Source organism: Chanodichthys erythropterus, chromosome 9, assembly GCF_024489055.1.
Source record: "Chanodichthys erythropterus isolate Z2021 chromosome 9, ASM2448905v1, whole genome shotgun sequence".
Classification (NCBI taxonomy): Eukaryota; Metazoa; Chordata; class Actinopteri; order Cypriniformes; family Xenocyprididae; genus Chanodichthys; species Chanodichthys erythropterus.
In genome coordinates, this window is record NC_090229.1 from 8,442,608 (window position 1) to 8,467,230 (window position 24,623).

The following is a 24,623-nucleotide window of genomic DNA, read 5'->3' on the forward strand; positions in this document are numbered from 1 at the left end:
TCATGTGATACCTCTTGGAGTAATGGAGAGTCACAGAGATCCATTGTGTGACATCAATAGAACAAGTGTTTGTACCCTTAAAAAGAACACCAAGTCCAGACACAGAAGATTCTCACTTTGAGGGAAATGAGAAAGAGACGACATGCACAGGAGCGAGAATAGAGGAAGCAGGGAGTTTCAACCTGAGGACACCTTAATAGAGGATTCTGGTGAGTTTACATCTTGCTTGGCCCAGGCGAACCTCAGTGGGCAGAAAAAGGACCCCTCGGTAGGTTGTGCTGTTGATGTCCCAGATCTGTCTTATCGGAATGAAGATATAATGGCAGAGAGTTGGAGGCAACACAGGAAACATGTGTTTGTGTTGAGCGAGGCGGGTAAACCTATCTACTCGCGCTATGGCAATGAGGAGGCCCTTTCCTCCACCATGGGCGTTATGATGGCACTGGTCTCATTCGTCCAAGCTGGAGGCAACACAATTCAATCTATTTTTTCAGGTAAGTTCCACCATTTTCATAGGATTTAAGAACTGTCTGATGGTTGTCTTTGGTTCTTTGCAGCACATTAGTTTAGCAACAAATCAAAAGACTTCAGGTTAAGGTTGTAGATTTCTTTGGAACAGTGTAGTAAGTAATGAAGAATGGTGTCTGATTGTTTGAATATATGTTGAATGTTTAAGTTAAAGCCTCCTTAAATAAAAGTTTTGTGGTCACCAATATGTTATAGTATAAACATGTTCACACAAAGAACTGTTATTACATTTACCTTTAAAATGTACAATATTTTTATTCATGGTAAAACATATTTTATATGTATATTTTATATTTTAATATTATATACATTTTATAAAAAAAATGTAAGTGATTAAGATATTTAATCTCTTAAATATACTGTACCTATACACTACAATTCAAAAGTTTTGACAAGAGTTTTATGTTGTTCTTGTTGTTGAAGAAATTTATATTTTTATTCATCACTGATGTATTAAATTGATCAAAAATGACAGTAAAGACTTTACACTGTTACAAAAGTTTTTTATTTCAAATAAATGCACTAAATCATCATATTAGAATGATTTTTGAATGATGTGTCACTGAAGAGTAATGATGCAGAAAATGCAGCTTCGCCTCACAGGAATAAATTACATTTTGCAAAATAATAAAATAGAAAATAGTTATTTTAAATTAAAAAATAATATTTTACAATATTACTGTATTTTTGATCAAACTTAAAATTACACTTCAGGAAATTTAAACAAAAACATGGGAAACAAAACAACCACAGATAATGAACTAGACACAGGTGAGACACATGAGGGCAAATCTATGGCAACCGATGACAGGGACAAAGGAAACTGAACTGGGAACAGTGCACAAATAACAGGCTAACAGCTCAGGGAACATTTACATGACAAAGATGTACTAAAAGCGAAAAAGTGTTTCCTTTGCATTTTTCGCATACAGACGACAATGTTTTCAAAACGATCCTCATTCACACAGATCCGCGAAAACGATTAAAAAAGCTGTGTTATGCCTACAGGCCAGTAGTTGGCGATGTCACTTTGTAAAGCGATCTGCTATGACATCACAATCAAGTTGAATTATGGGATATAGAACTGCTTGAAGTGTACATCGGAGTAGACTTGCTCCCTCAGTCAAAATCAAGGGGACGAGGGAGGGTCTGTCCATATAAACTTCCCTCGTCCACTTCACGAAGTGGAACGCACTTCAAAATGGCGTCATGGATTTCCCCGAGGGGAAGTGCTGAGGGAAGTTCGCGATTGCGTGTCTAAAAGCGGAGTTGAAAGTAGCCCACGTAATACGCATGCACGTGATGTCACCATTTTCGCAAATTTGCCTTTTTGTAGTTTACACTGAGACAAAACGGTATCATTTTCAAGAACTTGTACTTTGAAACCTGTTTTCAGAAGTTTACATTTTCAGGCCCCCAAAACTCTGTTGTCGCGTAAACGAGCAGACAAAACGCATAAATAGATTTCAGTTTTTAGTTGAAAACGGTGTCATGTAAACAGCAGTTAAAACAGCATGTAACACTTATCAGCACATAGACATTCTATTTAAAAAGCAAAAAAAAAAAGAAAGGATGAGACCTCCAATATGTCCTGGCAAAACTTATATCACTGAACAAAAACTTGAACAAGTGTTTCCTTTGCAGTTTTCACATATGGACGACAACATTGTCAAAACGATCCCGTTCACACGGATCTGTGAAAACGATAAAAAATGCTGTGTTATGCTGCCAGGCCAGCAGGTGGCGATGTCACTTTGTAAAGAAAAACTATGCACCTATAGACTGAACACATAATACATGCTGCATTCACTCCACCTCGTATTTACCAGAATCTTGAGATAACAACATGTGATATTCAGAGCCGTTCACGTCCTTTGACTGGGAATTATGCATTTCCATGACACCACTATCAATACCTATGAATCTACAGCGGTCAGGTGGTACAGCGGCCACATGGTACATCTGGGAGCTTTCAGAAAACTCCCAGCTTACAAGCTGTAATTACGAGCTCTACGAGGATGTGAACGCTTTTTACAAGCTAGAATCTCGTAACTACAGGAATTACGAGGCCACATGAACGCACCTACACATGCGCATGACATCACTATTTTCACAAATTCACATTTTTGAAGTTTACACAGAGATAATAACGGTATCATTTTCAAAAAATGGCACTATGAATCCCTTTTTCAAAAGTTTATGTTTTCAGGCCCCCAAAACGATATTGTCGTGTAAATGAACGGTCAAAAAAGGTTTCAGTATATAGTTGAAAATGGTGTTGTGTAAATGGCCCCTCAAACCAAACTCAAACCCAGAAACAGACTTAACACTATCACCGAATAAAAAACTTGAACTAGTGTTTCCTTTGCAGTTTTCACATATGGACGACAACATTGTCAAAACGATCCCCGTTCACACGGATCCGTGAAAACTAAAAAAAATGCTGTGTTATGCTGCCAGGCCAGTAGGTGGCAATGTCACTTTGTAAAGAAAAACTATGCACCTATAGACTGAACACATAATACATGCTGCGTTCACTCCACCTCGTATTTACCAGAATCTTGAGATAACAACACATGATGGTATATTTCGGAGCTGTTCATGTCCTTGGACTGGGAATTATGCGTTTCCATGGCACCATTATCAATACCTATGAATCTATTGTGGTCAGGTGTTACAGCAGCCACATGGTACATCTGGGAGCTTTCAGAAAACTCCCAGCTTAGAAGCTGTAATTACGAGCTCTACGAGGATGTGAACGCTTTTTACAAGCTAGAATCTCGTAACTACAGGAATTACGAGGCCACATGAACGCACCTACACATGCGCATGACATCACTATTTTCACAAATTCACATTTTTGAAGTTTACACAGAGATAATAACGGTATCATTTTCAAAAACTTGCACTATGAATGCCGTTTTCAAAAGTTTATCTTTTCAGGCCCCCAAATCGATGTTGTTGTGTAAATAAAAGGTCAAAATGCATTAAAAGTTTTCCGTTTTTAGTTGAAAATGGTGTCGTGTAAACGGCCCCTCAAACCAAACTTAAACCCAGAAACAGACTTCTATCACCGACGCTATCTATCATCTATCTATCACACACAAGTATTTCCTTTGCAGTTCTCACATATGGACGACAACATTGTCAAAACGATCCCCGTTCACACGGATCCGTGAAAACAATAAAAAACGCTGTGTTATGCTGCCAGGCCAGTAGATGGCGATGTCACTTTGTAAAGAAAACGCACCTATGGACTGAACACGTAATACACATGCGCATGACGTCACTGTTTTCACAAATTCTCTACCCTGTCAGTCTCGTACGCAGTTGACGCAGTGAACACAGTGCAGTGCAGTGTGTTTTTGTAGTTTACATGGCAACAAAACGGTATTGTTTTCAAGAACTTGCACTCTGAAACCTGTTTTCAAACATTTTTAGGCCCCCAAAACGCCTTTGTCGTGTAAATGAAAAGCCAAAACGCATACAAATATCTGAGATCTTTAAATTGTGCATGTAAATAATGTTCTATATCTATAAATCACTTATAAAATAATGACAGACAGCAGCTAATATTTCTATTCTTTCCCTCTGTTTCTCTCAGATGAGCGTACGGTGGTGTTTTTGCAGAAGGGGCCGCTGGTGTTTGTATCCGTTTCTTCCACTCGCCAGTCTGAGCAGCAGCTCCGTAGCGAGCTCCTCCATGTTTATCATCAGATAGTCAGCATGCTCACGCAGGCTAGCATAAATCGCATCTTTGAGCGCCGGAAGAACTATGACCTACGGCGTCTGCTGTTTGGCTCGGAGAAGGTTCTGGAGAGCCTTCTTGATGTCATGGATTCTGATCCCAGCTTCATGCTGTCTGCGGTCCAGTGCCTGCCTCTGCCATCCTCTTCCAGAGACGTTCTTAGTCACATCCTACAGAAAGCCGTCACCCCAAATCTGGTCTTCTCCTTTCTCATTGCCAATAACCGACTTGTCTCCATCGTTCAGGAGAAGACGGTCCTGGAGGATGCTAGACTAAAACCCACTGACCTTCATCTCCTCTTCAACCTCATCAGGGCCATTGCTTTTCAGGCTGGAGAGATATGGACGCCTGTCTGCCTGCCTCTGTTCAATCATGACTGCTACTTTTATGCTTATGTGGCATATCTAGACCCTCCCGAATGTACTGTATGCCTTGTTCTTCTGTCTACAGATAAAGAAGCTTTTTATGCCGTGGCAGAGTGCAAAAGGAAAATTGAAGAAGCTTTCACATCCCAGAATGCCTTGCAGTGTGTGGCAAACACTCAGATGAGCTGTTTTAATGATATCGGTGCAACTAATCTCAAGCACTTCCTGTACAAACCCTCAAATGCGCTAGAACACCATCGCCAGCTGCCACAGTTCACATGGTGCGTAGCTTGTAGTGCTTCATTTAATATAAAGATGAAATTAAAACCAATTTAATACCAATACCAATTTATTTATTTATTTTTAAAGAGGACACATTATGCCCTTTTATAAAGTCTAGATTTAGTTTTGGGGTCTAAGTCTTCAAAAAACATCTTGTTTTTTTCCACATATCTTTCATTGTTGCAGCACCTCTCTTCCCAGTCTGTCAGTAATGCTCTGTTTAGGCTGGGCACATTGATTTTGGGCCCGATTTGTAACCCCCAACAATCTGGGGTGGGGTGGGGGTTGTGTTTGGCCCATTTTGGTGGCTTCTCACAACCGACTTTTGTCAAAAAATCCTCAATTGTGTGGAGTCATTAATATTTTTTTACTGCTCCCGATCACATCGGAGCCCCTCTCATGTTTTATATGTACAGTACGATCCCAAATCATACATATTAAACATGTTTGATATTTCCGACTCTTGATTGGGCTTCCTCTCACGTGATACCTGCGTTAGCCAATGAGGCGACAACACGCTACTAAGACAACTCAACCAGGCCTCACCCAAACAGTGACATTACACACTAAAGAAAGTTGAAAATGTAAAAAATCAGTAGGTCCTTTTTAACACAATATCCCTGGTCTTATTATGCACAAGTCACCAGTGCATGTTATTCCAAATTCAATTGACTTTCATGAAAATGTAACTACTTGATCAGCCTCTAAAATTACTTTTCTTTTCAGATGCCATCACATTAATCAACGTTAATTTACTCACCCTCAAGTTGTTCTAAACCTGTATGAATTTCTTTCTTCTGCTGAACACAAAAGAAGTTCTTTTGAAGAATGTTGGTAACCAAACAGTTGATAGGCCCCATTGACTTCCATAGTATTTTTTCCCACACAAACGCTGTAAGTCAGTGGGGCCCATCAACTGTTTACTCATATTCTTCAAAATATCCTCTTTTGTGTTCAGCAGAAGAAAGAAATTCATACAGGTTTGGAACAATTTAAGGGTGAGTAAATGATGACAGAGTTTTAATTTTTGTGTGAACTATCCCTTTAATTAAATACTATGACATTACTGACAAATATGAGTAGATTCTTGGTCAAAAAGTCTTCTCAAAAGCAGAAAGTATTCCGATCTGACTCTGTTCTGGTATGTAAAACACCCACTTTTCATCATCAAATCAAGTCGCCCTACATTTTTTCCTCACTGAATATTCTATTTACCTATTACAGAAGTTACATGGGTTATGAATGCAGGTTAATGTTGACTTCAAGCCAAAATGAGTCACTAATAAGCATTGAACCACAAGGAAACGAACAAATCATTAGTGGTTTGACTCATTTATTCGAATCATTGGTTCTTTTGCCATCAGACACACCAGATGGCTCTCAAATCCTGATAAATGATAGCCTATAAGCCAGGATTTCCACATTCTGCAAAAGATTAGACCACTTTGCCATGAATTCTACAACAGTAATCACTTGATTCGGCTAATCACATGGCTGAAATGTTTCAAACCCTGTGCGGACACAGTTGAGAGGTGTCTTTTATGCAAAAATGCAAGCAAATATAGTCAACTGAATGATTAGATTGAAGCATCAAAGACCACATTATGTGTGGAAACAGCCTGTGTCTGTTTAAACTGTGTCTATCTCAAATTGACTGAAACTGAGTGTTGTTTTCATCATCTGGTTTGCATCGACAGTCTATGTTTTCAGAAGACACATCTCTGGCACTGTAATAATGTAGGTGGCATGATCAGGTCACATGTCTTAGTGAATAACGGCTGTGTTGGAATCGATGATGCACATGCTAAATGATGCCCTTTTTTCTTATATCATTTCACTCAGCCCAGAGATGGATGTGACATACAGAACCCAGGAGGAGAGGATACGTTTGCTGGATCTGTATCGCAACATGCACAATCGCATCCACAGTACGTCACGGCCTCTTAAACTCATCTACCATTCTGCAGAAAGAGAAACTCTGCTGGCGTGGGTATGTGCCAATCTGTTTTTAGAAGATTCAAGACAGCTTCAGTAGTTAAGGATACCGGAAAATAAATATATACACATCATTTCTTATTGAACTTAGTTATTGAACTTACTGAAGCTATATACATACAGGACATTTTTGCTCACCAGCCATGTGGCTAGAGGTTTTCCAAAGTTACTAGCCACATTGATACCATGGGGAAAAACTGCTATATAGACATTTTTAATATTATCTCATAATTTGGCAGCAGGTATATTAGGCTGCTGTCACTTTAAGACCAGACGCATGGATCAATTATACTCTTACACATGCGTTTTCTCAACTGTTTATGTTCACTTAAAACACATGACTGTTTTAAGCGCAATAAGCAGTGAAAAAGGACTCAATTTAGTACTGAGAGGTGGCTTTATGTGCACACACTTTGGGTGTAAGAACAAAATCTGCAGAAATGAGTAAAATTAAGCGCAATACGTGCAATCCCACACTGAAATTCATGCCCTGTAACACCAGCAATATTCTTTCAGAGCAAATGAAACAAGTGAGTGAGGGGAGCGGGTTTGTGTGTCAACTCGCTGTCGGAGAGATGAGAGAGATAGTTTATTATCTCAGATGCTTTTTTAAAAGACTACAATTGAAAAATGTATATTATATATAAAATTCAACCTGCCAAAGTGGCTAGTAGGAGTGACTGTGTTACACACTCATTATATATATATATATATATATATATATATATATATATATATATATATATATATATATACAGCATATATATGTCACATCAAATCAAAAGTGACAGTAAAGGCTGTTACATTGTCACAAAAGATTTCTTTTTCAAATAGATGCTGTTCTTTTGAACTTTTTATTCATGAAAAAAAGTATCATGGTTTCCACAAAAATATTAAGCAGCACAACTGTTTTCAACATTGATCATTTTTGATCAAATAAATGCAGCCTTGGTGAGCATTTTTTTTTTCAAATACTCCAAAAAACCCTCCAAACCCAACCTATCCTTACTTGAATAGTAATTATTAACAATATGTATTTCCTAAATTCTTCCTCTTGTTCTATAGGTCACTAGCAAGTTTGAGATGTACGCCTGCTTTACTCCGCTTGTCACTAAGAAATCAGCTATCAGTGAACTCACTAAACTGCTGCGATGGATCAAAAAGGAAGAGGACCGTCTCTTTATCTGTCATCTCCAAAAATACTCCACTACCCCACAGCCGGGCAGGAGTTCCTCAGACAAACCAAATACATCAGACACTGGCCTTCTGTCTCTCTTGTAGTCTTGTGTAACCTGTTTTACTTCGATGTTTCATGGTAAATTCAGTGGGTTTGTTTTGAATGGGAGATGTGGCTGCATGCATTAAATACATGTCTTCCTATGTGGGATTGTACGTGTCATGCTTCCTTAACGAAGCTCTGAAATTTATGTTAATTTTTCAGTTCAACTTTTGAGTCATTGTTCTGTAATTTGCAATGACAGACTGTTGTATTAAATTAGTACTAAAAAGTGTGTGTGTGTGTGTATATATATATATATATATATATATATATATATATATATATATATATTCAACATTCCTCAATGTACTGTATGTAATAATAAATGTTTTTTGAGCAGTGAATAAGCATGTTTGATTTTTGAAGGATCATGTGACATTGAAAACTGGAGAAAGGGCTCATGATTCGCAATCACAGGACTAAATTACATTTTAAAATAAATTAAAATAGAAAATAAAAAGAAAACAACTGTGAAACTGTGGCCCACTTTAATAACAATGAATAAAAAGCTGAATTACATTCAAAATCACCATGGATTTTCATGTATGCCACTTTAAATCACATTGGAGATGTATTTACTGGTAACTGCTTGTAAAAGTTGTTAACTGTGCATGTGACACTCAGGTGTTACTCATGTTTATTCTACAGATACAGTATAAAGTTCATTGACTTACAAACCTTATCAGAGTATTGTTTTTTGTTTTTTTTATGTGTTCCTAAAACAGCAGTCATTTGGCTGAAAAGTTTATGCTTTTCCTCTTCATTTTCTGTCCCAACCAAGAAATGTTAACCTAGTTATTTTGTCAACAGTGTCGATTGTCTCTTTGACTGTGGACAAAAGAGCATAAAATCATTCCTGTAGTCTCAATTCATTCATCTATGTGAGAGAGCTTTTCCTGTCAATATCTATAAATAATTTGTAACAAATGAGCATAATAGGGTGTCGTCTACTCTAGGCTGTCCGCTCACTAGGTTTTGAAGCACAGCCCATTTCACTCGTCTCAAGAACTACAGCAGTGAACATATATTGTCTGAGTGCGCCATCTTCAGGACAGGTGCGGTCATTACTCATAGTGGCGTTTCTGTCAGCAAGCCAAAGCGTTTAGATGGGCGACAACAGAAAGCTGCAGCTTTAACCTTAAACTTATCAGAATGACAGTTATTTTGGCAATACAAAGCTGTCAGAAAAAACAGTAACAGCAGACAGAGAGAGTTTGTATTCTGTCCAGCAGTGTTTTGCTGTAGTGAAGATGGCGCAAGCACTGTCAGAAGAGGAGTTCCACCGTATGCAGGTACAAATCTCTTTATTTGCACTTGGATTTGACATCTACCTCAACATTTAATGTACATACGCGATCGTTAATGTGTTCAAAAGTTATTTCCAGTGGTAATATGTGTCTGTTTGACAATCATCTTGAGCGGATTAGGACTCTGTTAGCTGTAGCCGTTAGCGTGCCAAGCTAACTGTTATGAGGCCGAAAAATAGTTGTAATGGACAATTACGATATTTTATATTAAAGCATGTAATAGTTTGGCTAATAAAACTCCTGTTTGTTGGAATGACATGGACTTTAGTATTTATATAACGAGTTTGTGACAAATGTAATAAAGATGCGTTTAGCCTGTTAGCACGCTAACCTGTAATTAATGACCATTAACACCGTTAGCTAGTCAAACAGCTGCTTTTCTACACAACTAAATGTTTTTTTTTTTAATTATTATTATATATTAAGTGTTTGAGACGTGTTTCGTATGTATTTTAAGGTACTAAATATCATATCGCTGTTGTTTTGCCCTAACATCCTCTTGTTTACAACTCCAGAGGCATCTAATATTCAGATTTATAGCAACCAGACTTTTTTATTGAATGTTTCCATTACGTAAATCTCTGTTATGATTCATAGCATAAAAAGACCCTGAGATTTGTATAATGCTTTTATTATGATGTGTTGTCATTATTTCTGTTTTACAATAATCAATAATATGCATATTAAATACCCTGTTAACCTCAGTAAACTATCTTTTGCTCTCTTTTAATGCTCCTTTCATCAGGCTCAGCTCTTGGAGCTGAGAACACAGAACTACCATCTATCTGATGAGCTGCGGAAAAATACAGCGGGTGAGTAGAGAATGTAAACCTAAACCTTTATTTATTCAAGACACATACCAGCTGACCTGTTTGCGTCATTAACACTTTAGATTGTAATTTGTCGTTATTAAAAATCAGGTCTTATTGCACCTATTCCACTGAACTTTTGTCACATTTCTGTGAATGAGACGCTTTTTGACAGCTGAAAGCACAATCAAATGTAGTAAATTATTTAATAATTGAACATGGGAAGGGGGTGGATATATAAAGATAGGCATTCTAATTCTGTCAACCATTTCTGAGTTTTCTGAGGGCCTGAGGCCGGTTGCACCAGTTGTAAGTCAGAAATCTAGTTTAAGCATAAATGGCACTAAGTTACAATGTATGAGCTACTAAATATTAAAATTTGTGTGAAAATGTGAACTAATATATTAACTAAATATTTAGAAAATTAGTGAGCTCATGTTTTGCTCACAGACCTCAATCATTTAGACCAGGATGTCCCAAAATGCACAGGATTCTTGAATTGTTGAAAAGCTAGTAATTAGTTAAATCATAAAAATGTAAAATTAAAATGAATGAATAATTTAAAAATAAAAATACAAATAAAACAGTTGCTAAAAAAGATATTTAAAATAAAATATTCAAAAGTAAAATATGTATGTCATGTGACCATGTGTTTAGAAAATATGTGAAATGGAAATGTTAAATTATTGATATATTAGCTTATATTAAGTAAATATTTTAGGTCAAAGGGGTTTTACAGACAAAAATGTTTGATAATCCCTGCTTTAGACATATACAATGATGTAGACATTTTAAGACAATGTTACATTTTAAGAAATAATAATTGAAATGTTCCACTATTTGTATTTATTTATTGTCCCTTATTCATTTTATGTGCAGTTCCTGGATGCACATACTCAATGAAAATTATGGAATAAACCTTTGACAGTTATGAAATGCAAAAACATTAGAAAACAACAACTGCGAAATGTATGGAAACTAAAATGTATGGCTTTTCAGCACTACTTCTTATTTACAGTTTTGAAAACTGCTTATTGGATCAGTAACAGTTATATCAACTCGGCATTAGTTTACAGAGATCTTATGACCTACAAGCAGTGTCTTGCTTTAATTTGTAAGATCTTATGAATGACTTGTGCAATCATACCCTGGTCATCAGTGAGCAATCCAGTGTTCTCTAAAAAAACACAAATTTAAAGTATGCAGGGTTTTTTGTTTACTTATATTATAGTCCTGTTAATTATTAACAAAATGCCTTAGCATTTTCAGCCTGTGCAGTTGTCTGTCAAATGTGATAAATACAAGTATACAGTAGGGTTGGGCGATATGGCAAAAAAATAAAATCTCAGTTTTTCAGAACGATTGACCGATTCACGATTTCGATTTCGAAAAAAAAAAAAAAAATTAACTGTTTAACTAGTCAACTTAACTTAACTACAATATGATTTAAGTAACATTCTCTTTATTAACAATCAGTAGTGCAATATTAATGTACTCAACTGTGCTATTTTGAGACGGCATGAAATATGAACTAAAATGTGCTTCTGTGTTTAAAAATGTATTTAGTTACCACTTGTAGCACACTATGGGTTCAAATGTACTATAAGTAGTATCTAAATATATTTTTTAAATACAGAGATAGAATATTTAAAGCACATTTTAGTTAATATTTCATGCTGTCTCAAAATAGCACAGTTGAGTGCACTTACATGTTCTTAAGATGATCTTAATAAGTACTAAAGATGAATTTTTAGTATATTAAGTTCAAAATTAGTGCATGAAAATAGAGCATTTTAAGTACATTATAGAAATGTACTTTTTTCACCTCGGGTAAATGTTTAACAAATTGTTAAATATCTTAGCAGAAATATGCCTGAAATATGAAGACAAATGTTGTACAAATTTATCTTAAACACATAGCAATAAATAACAAGAGTAACAGGCTATTATTACCATCAAATGCGTTGTAAAAACAGAAAACAACAGAGCAGCTTTCAGCCGGTCACCATCATGCAAACAAGAAATATCAAACAGGTTTACAAGTGTTTGCATTCCTTTGCGCTATTTGTCTTATTGTTTTTATGTTTGGCGGACATGTTTAGGTGTTGAACTTGTCTCGTGTCTTTTGCAGCATCTCGACCATGAAACGGCATTGTAAAAACACAGCGGTCAATTTAAAAAAAAAAAATTAAGTTCAACCCGCGTTTAATAACTTTGCCTTTTTTTCCTCATTCCACTGCCTGCGTCTCATTTTTATAATGCAATAACAGATTTCTGAATGAACAGCCGCTTAAGTGAGTGTCACATGAGAGCAGTTAATCAGGCGCACCGGCGCCATCCTCAGGTTGGATCGTTTTCTTCTCCTAATGCGGTTATCACTGCTGTATTGTCATTTTTATTAAAAATTTCTCGATTCAAAAAATAATAAAATCGAGGCAAAACATAAATTCGAATTAATCTAAAAAATCTGAAAAAACGCCCAGCCCTAGTATACAGTGCCCTCCACAAATATTGGCACCCTTAGTAAATTATGAGCAATTTGATCTTTCATTCAAAAATTTCACACAATTCTAACCTTTCATTTAAGTAAAACAATTGAAAGTGTGGGGAAACTCACATTATGAAATAAATGCTTTTCTCTAGTTCACATTGGCCACAATTATTGGCACCCAATTATTGCAACATCCCTTTCCCGAGATAACAGCTTTGAGTTTGGAGAATCTTTCCAGAGAGTTTGGAGAATCTCTCCAGATCCTTCGGATCTCCAGCTCCATGTTTGTGCTTCTTCTCTTCAGTTCACTCCACTCATTTTCTTTAGGGTCCAGGTCAGGGGACTGGTATGGCCATGGCTCAGTGGGGCTCAGTGACCCATTTTTGTTTGTTTTGGATCATTGTCCTGATGGAAGATCCAACGGCCCATTATAAGATTTCTAGCAGAAGCGTTCAGGTTTTGTTTTTTTATCTGTTGGTATTTGATAGAATCCATGGTGCCATGTATCTGAACAAGATGTCCGGGACGTCCAGCAGAAAAATAGGCCACAACATTAAAGATCCAACCGTGGGCATGGGGTACTTTTTATCCATATGTGCACCAAATCCATCTGGTGGGTTTGCTGCCAAAAAACCCTTCTGAACAACTTGTGGTGATGTAGGTGCAGTAGGTGCATCTTTAGTTGACTGGAATTTCTTAATTATTGCCCTGATGGTGGAAATGGGGATTTTCAATGCTTTAGCTTTTTTTCTCACAGCCTCTTTCTATCTTGTGAAGCTCAACAATATTTTGCTGCACATCAGAACTATATTTTTTTGGTTTTACTCATTGTGATTAATAATTAAGGGGATTTGGCCTTTGTGTTTACACATTGTATAGTCTATTTTCATGCTCCTAGTCACCCTGGTGTGCTAAAAAATGTAAATATGAATGGGAATATACTTCAGAGATATTTTACTCATAAGAATTTCTAGGGGTGACAATAATTGTGGCCAACATGTATTGGAGAAAAACATTTATTTCATAATTCAACTTCAATTGTTTTACTTTGAAAGGTTAGAATTTTGTGAATTTTTTTTAATAAAAGATCAAAAGGATAAACAGTGCAGATTTATCTTCACAGCCGCCTTTGCTCATATTTTCTAAGGGTGCCAATATTTGTGGAGGTACAGTGCGTATGTGTATCATTGCATAAAATGAGTTTATTATGTTGTTTCTAGTTATTTTGTGTGTTAACTTAACATATTCTGTGTTACAGAGCTCAACAGTGTCCGTCTGAAGACCTCGAACTTGGAGAAAGACTATATCAAAGCACAGAAGGTAGTTTTTTCCTTAATTTTTCAGCAGGTCATTGCCATTAGATAAAGGTCACTTTATCACACAAGGCACTGGTCATCATGTTGCAGAATGTTTTTAATGTAATCAAAATGTAGCACAGTACATTGTGTCTGTGACAGCATTGACAAAACACTCATAATTCTGAATGAATGGTGCTGCAAGAGGAAGAAGTTATTTTAATTAATGATTTTGAGCACATAAAAAAAGATGTGCACGGATGGATTATTTATAATAAGTACTGCAAAATTAAAAAAAAAAAAAAACAAGAATTGTTAATTTTAATTTCATGGCGACTAAAAATATTAATAGTGCAGTCAGTGTTTCTTTATCTTGTGTATGTTGTCATATTGAAAGAAGTTGTCTGTTCGGTAGTGAAGTCTGTTTTAGTTAACAATTTATTTTAGATAATGTTTTCTTCATTTTCACCCTTAGGCTTTGAACAAGAGCAAGAAAGCACAGGTGAGAGTATCAGTTTTTGATTTTTGACAGTAATGGCTATGAATACAAATACAGTGATATGATATCCAGAGTAGTATGTGAAAAGTCTCTGGTAAAGTGTTATATTCTTTTTTTTTTCAGGAGGTAGACGCCTTACTCAGTGAGAATGAGATGCTTCAGGGCAAGTTGCACAGTCAGGAAGAAGACTTCAGACTGCAGAACAGCACTCTCATGCAAGAGCTATCCAAGGTGCTGAGCGCACACACACACAATGTGGAACCCCCGTCATGACCATGTGAACCCAGACGACTTATGTACAAGTATACTAGAAAAGGATTGCTCACACTCTGAGGAATGAGTAATGAAATACAGTAATGTATCCACCTTATTTTGTAACATGGAAGTAAGCTATTTTCTGTGGATGTACAAAATTTATAGTTCATTAGCCGCCATAAGTAGAAGAATGACAGAGTGTGGTAAATGGTAAAACTATTTGCGCTATAAACCAGTGTGTTTATAATTAAGACAATACATTAAAATAATATGATAAGAAATACCTGTTTGCAATATCAAGCAGCATAACAAGCTGTTTTGTACAGCTAAAAATAACTGGAAGCGGATCCAGAAGCCTTGCACATTAAATTTACAAATGGCCACACCCGCTGTTACGTTGAAAATAAGGTGTATAATCAGTAGTCACATTGCTAATAGGACAATTTAGACAACTTTACAGCTCAACTAGCTCACTTTTTTTTTTTTTTTTTTTTTTTTGTAAAAGCCTCGATAATACATCACCTTTCAAAAATTTGGGGTCAGTCAAATTTTCAAAGAAATAGTTTGTCAAGACTGCATTTATTTGATCAAAAATATAGTAATATTGTGAAATATTATTATTGTTTTTTATTTTTTTCTATTTTCATATATTTTAAAATGTAATTTATTCCTGTGATGCAAAGCTGAATTTTCAACATCATTACTCCAGTCTTCAGTGTCACATGATCCTTCAGAAATCATTCTAATATGCTGATCTGCTGCTCAAGAAACGTTTCTTTTTATTATCAATGATGAAAACGGTTGTGCTGCTTAATATTTTTGTGAAAACGGAGATATATTTTTTTCAGTATTCTTTGATGTAAAGAACAGTATTTATTTTAAAAATAAGTATTTTGTAAGTGTCTTTCACTTTAATGTAATTTTACTGTCAGTTTAATGGCTGAATAAAAGTAGTAAATTCTTTCAAATATTTAAAAAAAACAAAAAAACTAAAAAAAATTACTGATCTTAAACTTTTTTTAAATGGTAGTTTAAGCACTTTAACAAAAGTTGCATGTCACAGATGATGTCATGTGTATTGAACACAAAGAGAGTCTCTACCTTTATGTCCATTATGTGATGTCACACCAGAATCATATGAGTTTTTATTTTTCTGTTTCTGATCAGTTGCCGTTTGTTTGTGTAGTTATGTTCCCAGATCGAGCAGTTGGAGTCGGATAATCGAGGTTTAAGGGAGGGTCAAGGGCTGGAAAGACCCACCTCCAGCCCCGCCTCTGGTCCAGTGGATGCTGAGCTCCTGCGCCTACAGGCTGAAAACTCCGCCCTGCAGAAGAAATTGACATGTGAGAGGAGCTCATGCATACAGTCATTATCTATTTTTCCTCACAAACATTTTAGGATAGGAGTTATGAATCTGGATTGATTATAGTGTTATGTGTGTGTCTATGCAGCTCTTCAAGAGCGTGCAGATGTTACTGATGGAAAAGCAGCTCTCATTGATGGAACGGCTGGCACTAACGGTGTCCAGTCAGATGCCAGCAGTCACAGTGACGACCCTTCTGCCTCGGGAAATGATCAGATTGATCAGGTAATTGATCAGATAATGTGTTTCAATCTCATCAGGGTTGGGATGCTGCACCATACAGTGGAGGTTTGAAAGTCAGTGGAAAAATGAAATGTCCTCAGCTTCTTCTGAGATAATAATTACACAATGTCCACTTCACAGTGCAGCAAAACCAGAACTCTCAGATGACTGTCAATGAAGCCCACTACAGTGCTAGCGAGTGTGATTGTCATGTGTCTCGTGTTTGTGATTAGTTTTCAAATTTTGAACTGTTCGTTATTCTTAAGAAACTTTAAAAAAAAAGTTTAACGTTTAAGTAAACAAGTTGCAGTCAGAGTATCCTAACAGTATCAGAGCGAATCAATTTTTCAGCTACGCAGTGCTGCACTCATCGTCTGGAGGCGTTTATGGAGTTCACTGAGGTCATGTTTAATGCAGGAGCTACAGATGCTGGGTGAACTGTAGCCAGACACAGCAGAGACACCAGCATCAGCTTTTTTCTAGGAAATCAGCCCAGTAAATTTGTAAGGACAGTGAACTGGTGTCTAGTGTTTGACCACCACACCCCATTCATTAGCATTACCAAATTTGATAAAATGAGGGCTGCTGCTAATCGGTTATTCTTTATATAGTTTTGTAACTTTTTTTGAAACATTCCCAATCCCAACTGATTTTAACTTAATGTGGTGCAATTTCAGAGTGAAACAGAACATCCAGCGGGAAATGATGTAGAATGGGACTTGATTTTATCCTTCATGATTTGATTGGATGACGAAAAGTAGGTTATGATGTTATTGGTTAATATTTTTTTCCCAGCCTGCATGTCCTTGCTTTAAAGGGGATCTATTATGCCCCTTTTCAAAAGATGTAATATAAGTCTAAGTCTCTGGTGTCCTCAGAATGTGTCTGTGAATTTTCAGTTCAAAATACCACACAGATCATTTATTATAGCTTGACAAATTTGCCCCTATTTGAGTATGAGCAAAAACACGCTGTTTTTGTGTGTGTCCCTTTAAATGCAAATTAGCTGCTTCTCCCGGCCCCCTTTCCAGAAGAAGGCGGAGCTCTAACAGCTCATGCTTTGGTTGCTCAACAGCAACAAAGTAGCCAAAATGATGATTGTCAGTAATGGTGTTCAGCCTTACATTGTTTAAACTGGAGTCGGACACTGATGGAGAGACTCAGGAAGAAGTTTAAGAATGCAACTGGATGTTTCTGAATGGTTAAATGGGTAATTTTTTGTGCTTTCTGTGGAGTTGATTTCAACTCATTGACTAGCATGTGCCGTCATGTTAATCTTTTGTGCAAATGTTGATGCTTGCAAAAACAAAATGGCGGCACCGTGGGTGGAAACGTGTAGATTAAGGGGCGGTAATATTATAATAAGGTCCCCTTCCAATGTCACTAGGGGAGTGAAATCTGAGTGGCTTGTTTTCTCAAATGCTTGCAGAGAAAGGCTTACCAAAACAAAGTTACTGGGTTGTCCTTTTTCATGTTTTCTGGGTTGGCAGATGCGCCATGGGCCCTATTATATGGAAAAAGTCAGATTTTCATGATATGTTCCCTTTAAATCAGCAGAAAAGTTGTTTAGGGGTCCGTTCACGCAAAACGCATTTTTTCATTAAAAATGCGAGAGCAGGGCAGAGGGGGGAAAAAACTTGGGATGTGTTTTTAAAAGTTTTTACTTGACACTTCATTCTAAAAACTCAACATAAATGTGAAAAAGATGCTAGACATGAGCAATCCGGTCATAGACGTCCATGAATCGCATGTTTACAAAGTAAAGCAATGGAAAACAAGCACAATAAAATGCAATGTGTTCTTTGTGAAGGTGGAGAAAGTTTTACATTTGATGAAAGATAAAGATGCATTTCTTTTCATTAGAATAACGGTCCCACTTTATATTAAGTGGCCTTAACTACTATGTACTTACATTTAAATTAATCATGTGATACAATGCACTTATTGTGTACATACATGTTTTTACATTGCACTTATATTTTAAAAACACCTGTATGTAATTACATCTGTAATTAATTTCTGTAACTACATTCATAATTACACTGTTGACTTATCTCTTACACCTTAACCCACCCTTAAACCTACCCATACCACCAAACCTGTCCCTAACCTTACCCGTATCCCACCTCTATAGCAGCCAAAGTGTTTTGCAATTCAATATGAAGCCAATAAGAACATTGTACTTATTTTTTGATGCAAGTACATAGTAGTTAAGGCCACCTAATATAACCAGAATAACTTGCATCATTTACAATAAGTCCTGGAACATTTATTAAATAGGAAATAAGTATATAGGGTTTATTTTAATATTTTAATATGCGGAAAGTCACTTTTCATGAAGTGCTTTCCTTTTAACGTCCAGTGATTTCGGCATTTACTGGGGTTTTATGTCTTGCCACTTTTTAGAACCTGCTGTTAAAATTCTTTGTGAACAAGAGTTCATTTTTACAGCGTTTTTTTTTTTTTTTTTTTTTTTGTCTTCTTCTTTGTTCTTTAGGCCGAAGTGCAAAGCGTCAAACTGGAACAGCGAGATAATGAACTGAGTGGTGAGTACATCTTTCTGACAGCTTCCTTTTAAAGTTGTGACCTTATCAAACTCATTGAAGAGTTAAGTGAGTAGAACTAGGGAAGATTGCATTCTGGATCTTCAAATAGCAGCACAATGGTATGACACTGACTGAGCATCAGTTGAACACCTCTCAAACTCAAGATATTTTAGGGGTCGTGTGCATTGATGTCTGTTAACGCTGGTTTTCAGAGGTGGCATTAAAGCTTCAAACGGAAATGGAGGAGAAATGCTTACTGAGGGAACAACTCCAGACACTAGAGGTAAAAACATCAGTTTTATCCTCTAAATGCCCAGGACAGCATGAAACAGACAAAAGGACAAAATGCTAGGATTCGTTTTGCTGATGAGTGTATATTTTTACCCTCGCCATGGGTGCTAATTTTGGATGCATTTATTCTCACCTTGCACCAGAGAATACTTCCATATCTATGATGAAACATGCATTTTGGAGGTTTAAGAGGCAGATGATTTCTAGAGGCAAATAATAGAACATTTTAGAAGGTCAGATATTAAAAACAACCATTTTTTTTTAGGTTTATCATTAATTTTTGCATTATCAATTGAAACATATTATATTTTCAGTTCATTATCTGATTTTGATTATTCACTTTTTCAAAGATCAGATTGTTGGGTCTTTTTGTGTATCCATATTTTAGCCCCCCATACAAAATACTTTTCTTGCTGTAATGTATTTCTTTTCATTTTCAGATGTCCAAGCAGACAGAAATCACAAAACTACAAGAAGAAAATGCTAAAGTTAGTGTCACATGTCTAAGAAAGCATGTGCTCAATGATAAAATGCCAAGTGATAATGTATTTTTTTTTTTTTTATTAGTTGTCTGATAAGTTGAAGAAAAAACAAGAGAGGTAAGTGCAAGTTAGTTTTTTGCTTTTTTTGTCTTATATGTTCAGCACTTTCATATATCAAAGGGACGGTTCAACCAAAAATGAAACAGGATTTTTAATTTCTCCTTTTGTGGTCTAAAGATAAAGAAAAATTGTCATATGGCATTAGAATAACACCAGGGTTAGTTAAAAGTAACACAATTTTCATTTTTGAGTGAACTATCCCTTTAAGTACATTTAACTTTCCCCCAACATAATATAAAACTGGTCACAAAACATTTCTTTATGGCCCGAAATTCACTTAACATTCAGAGACACTCACTCTTTCCTTTTTGCATTTCTCAAAATATATTTATTTTTTCTGTTACTTTGCATTTCTTAAAGGTGCACTCCGTCATTTCTTTTTTATGTTATATATTTTATGTTGGCCAACATGACAGTTAACATGATCTAGTGGCATGGACATAGCAAAAGCAAGCCATGGTAGAAATATGCAGTTCTCAGTCAGCCATTCTCATGTGAATGTGCATTATATTACAGAGTTTTTAAAAGTAATATTAGTTTCTTAATTTGTTTTTAAACTTTTGTAAGACTGCAACTTGCAGTGATTAATTGAGGAAGACAGTGCTGGAGTGATTTCATGCAAAACCTGCTGAAATATAGAAGAATGAATGTTAAAGACAGTATTAATGGACAGTACTAATGTTCCATTTGAACACATTACCCTCTCAAGCACAAGATAAATGACTCAATCCTCCATTTAACTTGAGTCCATGATACGCTCTTCCTCTGTACAGTAGCCAATCAAAACTCTCTGTGTGATCACCCCTTAGCGTTCCATCCAGGGTGCTGTGGTAACTCAGCTGTGGCCTAGCGACAGTCACTGTGTCAGTGTAATGAGTCTGAATGTGAACTTGTTGTCCTGGCACTTGCTGTAGACTGCTGTATCAGCACAGACTACCTCCGTTCCGCATCCCTCTGGTCAACACAGAGCCTGTTTTCACTGATCAGGAGATGCTGCCTGTTATTTATCACTGCTGTATGGGTTTTCTTTTTAGGGCCAATAAAGATTCCAGTCTCTTTATGCTTCTCTTACAGCTTCCAGCGGCTACAAGTTGAGAAGGAAGCACTTTACAATGACAGCAGGTGAGAAAGACAAACCCAGCAGAGCAGTTATTTTGCCGTAAAGCTCAACAGGGGCTGCCCACTTTTTTAGCTGCTTGAGTTCTGGAAGTGTATTTCCCATTTAATTTCTCAATTAGGAGTTATAAACCTTAAAGCATATTTTAACTTTTTTTATTCTAAACAAAAAACAAGGCAAAAGTATGAGCCTCTGTCTAACGGCTGATTCACACGGGGCGTCTGAAGCTTGGTGCTGACACTATTGTCACAGTGATAACAGCCAATCACATTACTTCCAGCTTACTTACATGCTATGCTAGCTGTCATTCAATGATAAACAGAGTACATGGACACAATACAAGCACAATACACACCAGATTCACCAACTTCCTCTGCCACCTCCTTCAAGGCTTGGTCCCTATGTTATGAGTTCCGGTACATATATAAAGACTGATTGTGAAGAACCGGGTGATTACCCACCGCAATAAGTTTTTCCTCCATTTTGATGGTCCTCTATTTTCTGGTGTTGCATGAATGCAATTGGCTAGCGTCTACACTAGGGTATTTGCATAAGGTGATCTTATTGGCTGACACCTGCATTGGCCATTGAAAAGTTGTAAAATTTTCAACTTATTCCACAAGCAACACCAGTGATGTGACGCAGCAGAACCTACCATTCATTTCGGCAACGCATGACATCACCCATTCAAAGTAAACGAGAATCATTAACTCTGACGTCCCGTGTGAATCAGCGGTTATGGGAGAAGGAACTACTCATCCCATAAACCTGATTAGTGGATCTTGATTCAGGATTTTAGGTAGTGTACTACTTCTGAATTTAGGGGCCTTGCATAATACTGTGCACGCTACCTCTGAATGTTGCAGATCTATTGATTTCAATGGAAAAATCGAATTTGCTATATTTCCGCTTGATTTTAAACTGATCCGACTCATTGTACACTTTCAGAACAGATCATACACATGTGCATCTGTTTAGTGCCTTCAGTTTTTGAAAATCAATTCTATAGAACCATAATATATTGTTTAAAGTGCCCCTATTGTGCTTTCTCAGACATTACCTTTCATGCAATGTGTAATATAGCCGTTTCGTGAATGTAAGAGGTCTGAAAAGTTTCAAAGATCAAAGTGCACAATAAATGGAGTTAGTCTCCCAAAAGAAAAAAAAAAAACTATCAGCAATCAACAAAAAAATATCAATAAATCCAGTCTTACTTCCTACTTGAACCTATGTAGGTTTGTAACAGATTTGCATAATACCAGTTTATGGTCTTTTATTGGCTGCCTGTGAATGATGTCTACTTTGATTCGCCCCCAAACATTGTAGTTGTAGCTGAGGGTTGGGAGAGTTTGGTTCGCATTGTCGACATGTCTAGAAGATGCTGTTTTCTGCGCTGCCATAGCAAATCCGCTTTGCATGCACTTCCAAAGGATGAGGACTCGGGCTCAAATTGATATGGAAAAACAGGATTGGGCACCCTGATGTAGACCTATTGTAGGAGACCTACAAAACAAAATTAGGAGCCTTTAAAATGGCACAGGGGCACTTTAAATATCTCAGAGTTTGCTGGAAATATATTGAATAGCATTTTTACTTCCAGAACCCAATTCTACACAGTGTCAAGTGGTTCCAATCAAATTATATTGAGTAATTTGTACAAATTTGTACAAATAACAATTTATTTGTATGAACAAAAGAAATTCAAGTAAAGCTGACAATTTCTTTGAATAAATACAAATCATTTGGATCACATTTAATTTTTTATATGTGCAGTTTACTTAATATGTAACACATTTATTGACTTAATTTACCTTATTAAATTAACTCATTGAACAAACTCAATTTAAATGAGACCAGGAATTCCATATTAAACATGCGAAAATGAGTGTTCACAGGCTAAACACAGGTGCCACTCTTCTGCATAATGGTAGCCACAAAATTCAAAAACATTACAGACAGTCCTCTATATTGTCCAACATAACATTAAACATCTACATAAACTTACTGAAAAACACATAAAATAACACTTTAGTCTCTAAATTTACGCCAGATGTAGTTCTTTGCAAAGTATGCTGGGAACTATGGATCCACTGCCCAGTTAGTTATGTCAACATTAATTTGTGTGTTTCACTCAGCAATGTTTACTTGACTGAACAAACACTTAAATAAAGCTGACAATACTCATTTTTAGTAGAAACAACTCTGTTAAATTTAAGTTCATGTAGTTACATGAGTTAAGTAATGTGAACAAGGATGGTTTGAGTGAAGCTAACAGTGAAATTTATTTATTTTTGTGTGTGTGTGTATACTACATCTGTTCCCATGATGTCATTTATACGCCCCATGTTTTTTTTCCTGCTGAATTTGCTGTTGTATTTTGGTATTCATTTTACAATACCTGAAAATAGACCCTACCACACATTATTCACATCAAACCCCTGATAGCATATGATGCATTTGTTTTCCACAGGACTAAAATTGATGAGATCCAGCAGAGGAAAGAGGAGGAGCTCAAATCCATAAACCTTCGCGTGCAGAAACTGCAGGCAGATTTAATGGCCGCCAACCAGGTGAGATCCGCTCAAGCCCGCCTTGTCAAATTCTTCATTATTAAAGCCCATTTGTTGCATATCTCAGAGGGCGATCGATAGATGGCCTCTAAGGGAGTATGATGATAAACATTTGCAAACCCTTGGGAGTGGGCTAAAGACTGCAGTCAGTGCTTCAGCTTTAGATTCTGGCACGGAGGCACATCTGCAGAAAATAATGGACCGTAGACACGCTGCTGCATTCATCACTGTCATACTAAAAATGCATTGAATCTTCCCGTCTGACAGTTGGTGTGTGTGATTTCAGAACGTCGCTGAACTGAAGGAGCAGTTGCAGAGCAAACAGAAAGAGCATGAGATGGCCATCCATGCGCTCAAAGATCAGGTAGCTGTGTCCTCCTTTTACGAGACCACCAAACCTGTTTAGTTTTAGATAATTATTATTATGTTATGTTTCACTTGACTTAGTGTTTTCAGTATGATGAATAAATCAGAAGGTTCATTTTTGCACAAGATTGGTTAAAAATGTAAAACAAACATTAATTTCTAAGATGGTCATGTGACAACGATGTTGCATACTAACGTTTAAAATGTTTAGCACTGTACACTGTATTGTATTCATTGTACTATACAGTTCATACTGCAGATTGTGCTAGTATTTAATTCCAAACATCGGCAAAGGCAATGAAAGGAAGAATGCAGAAGATTAATAGTTGGTTAAAATGTTCATTTAGCATTTCTTTTAATGTTTATTCCATCACAGATGGTCGTTAGTGCATCTCCAGAGAATTAATCTGCAATTTCCACGTCTGCTGGTTGGCTGTTTACTAACAGGTTTATAAAAGAGAGAAAGCAGACAATTAATCTGCCTAAATTGAGTGTGATTTTAATGATAATAGGTCCTACAGATTCAATTAAATAAACCGTAAAAGGCTCATGTGGGTGTTGTTATCAGCTTGGAACACAATTACATTTTTATTGTTCCGCTTAAAAAAATCAAATAATGAAAATTGGACTTTTTTTAAATGGCAGGATGCAGTTTTGTGATTATTTAGCTGTATTCGTTCTCAGTTCTGTTTT

General features: G+C 36.4%; 2 protein-coding genes across 6 annotated transcripts in view; both read left to right on the top strand.

Annotated features, from left to right (window-relative positions):
• The first annotated feature begins 142 nt into the window (after positions 1 to 142).
• On the top strand, positions 143 to 8,802 carry mon1ba (MON1 secretory trafficking family member Ba). 2 transcript variants are annotated; one of them, XM_067394459.1, is made up of 5 exons: positions 215 to 494; positions 4,133 to 4,922; positions 6,621 to 6,660; positions 6,766 to 6,851; positions 7,984 to 8,802. In XM_067394459.1, exons 1-5 carry the CDS (start codon positions 320 to 322, stop codon positions 8,207 to 8,209), a joined length of 1,317 nt encoding a protein of 438 aa, XP_067250560.1. In that variant the 5' UTR covers positions 215 to 319; the 3' UTR covers positions 8,210 to 8,802. The 2 variants fall into 2 exon arrangements, with proteins under 2 accessions (XP_067250559.1, XP_067250560.1); XM_067394458.1 differs by lacking the exon at positions 6,621 to 6,660 and having other exon boundaries at positions 143 to 494; positions 6,766 to 6,913.
• A 423-nt stretch (positions 8,803 to 9,225) lies between these two features.
• gripap1 (GRIP1 associated protein 1) overlaps positions 9,226 to 24,623 on the top strand; it is a 59,229-nt gene continuing 43,831 nt past the window's right edge. For all 4 annotated transcript variants that reach the window (XM_067394463.1, XM_067394462.1, XM_067394460.1 and 1 more), the window contains exons 1-14: positions 9,226 to 9,489; positions 10,250 to 10,316; positions 14,063 to 14,124; positions 14,575 to 14,601; positions 14,722 to 14,829; positions 16,040 to 16,196; positions 16,305 to 16,441; positions 18,936 to 18,984; positions 19,197 to 19,267; positions 19,716 to 19,763; positions 19,843 to 19,874; positions 20,952 to 20,999; positions 23,465 to 23,564; positions 23,851 to 23,928. In XM_067394463.1, coding sequence (XP_067250564.1) covers positions 9,448 to 9,489; positions 10,250 to 10,316; positions 14,063 to 14,124; positions 14,575 to 14,601; positions 14,722 to 14,829; positions 16,040 to 16,196; positions 16,305 to 16,441; positions 18,936 to 18,984; positions 19,197 to 19,267; positions 19,716 to 19,763; positions 19,843 to 19,874; positions 20,952 to 20,999; positions 23,465 to 23,564; positions 23,851 to 23,928 — 1,026 coding nt within the window. In that variant the 5' untranslated portion in view covers positions 9,226 to 9,447. The remainder of the gene's footprint in view (positions 9,490 to 10,249; positions 10,317 to 14,062; positions 14,125 to 14,574; positions 14,602 to 14,721; positions 14,830 to 16,039; positions 16,197 to 16,304; positions 16,442 to 18,935; positions 18,985 to 19,196; positions 19,268 to 19,715; positions 19,764 to 19,842; positions 19,875 to 20,951; positions 21,000 to 23,464; positions 23,565 to 23,850; positions 23,929 to 24,623) is intronic.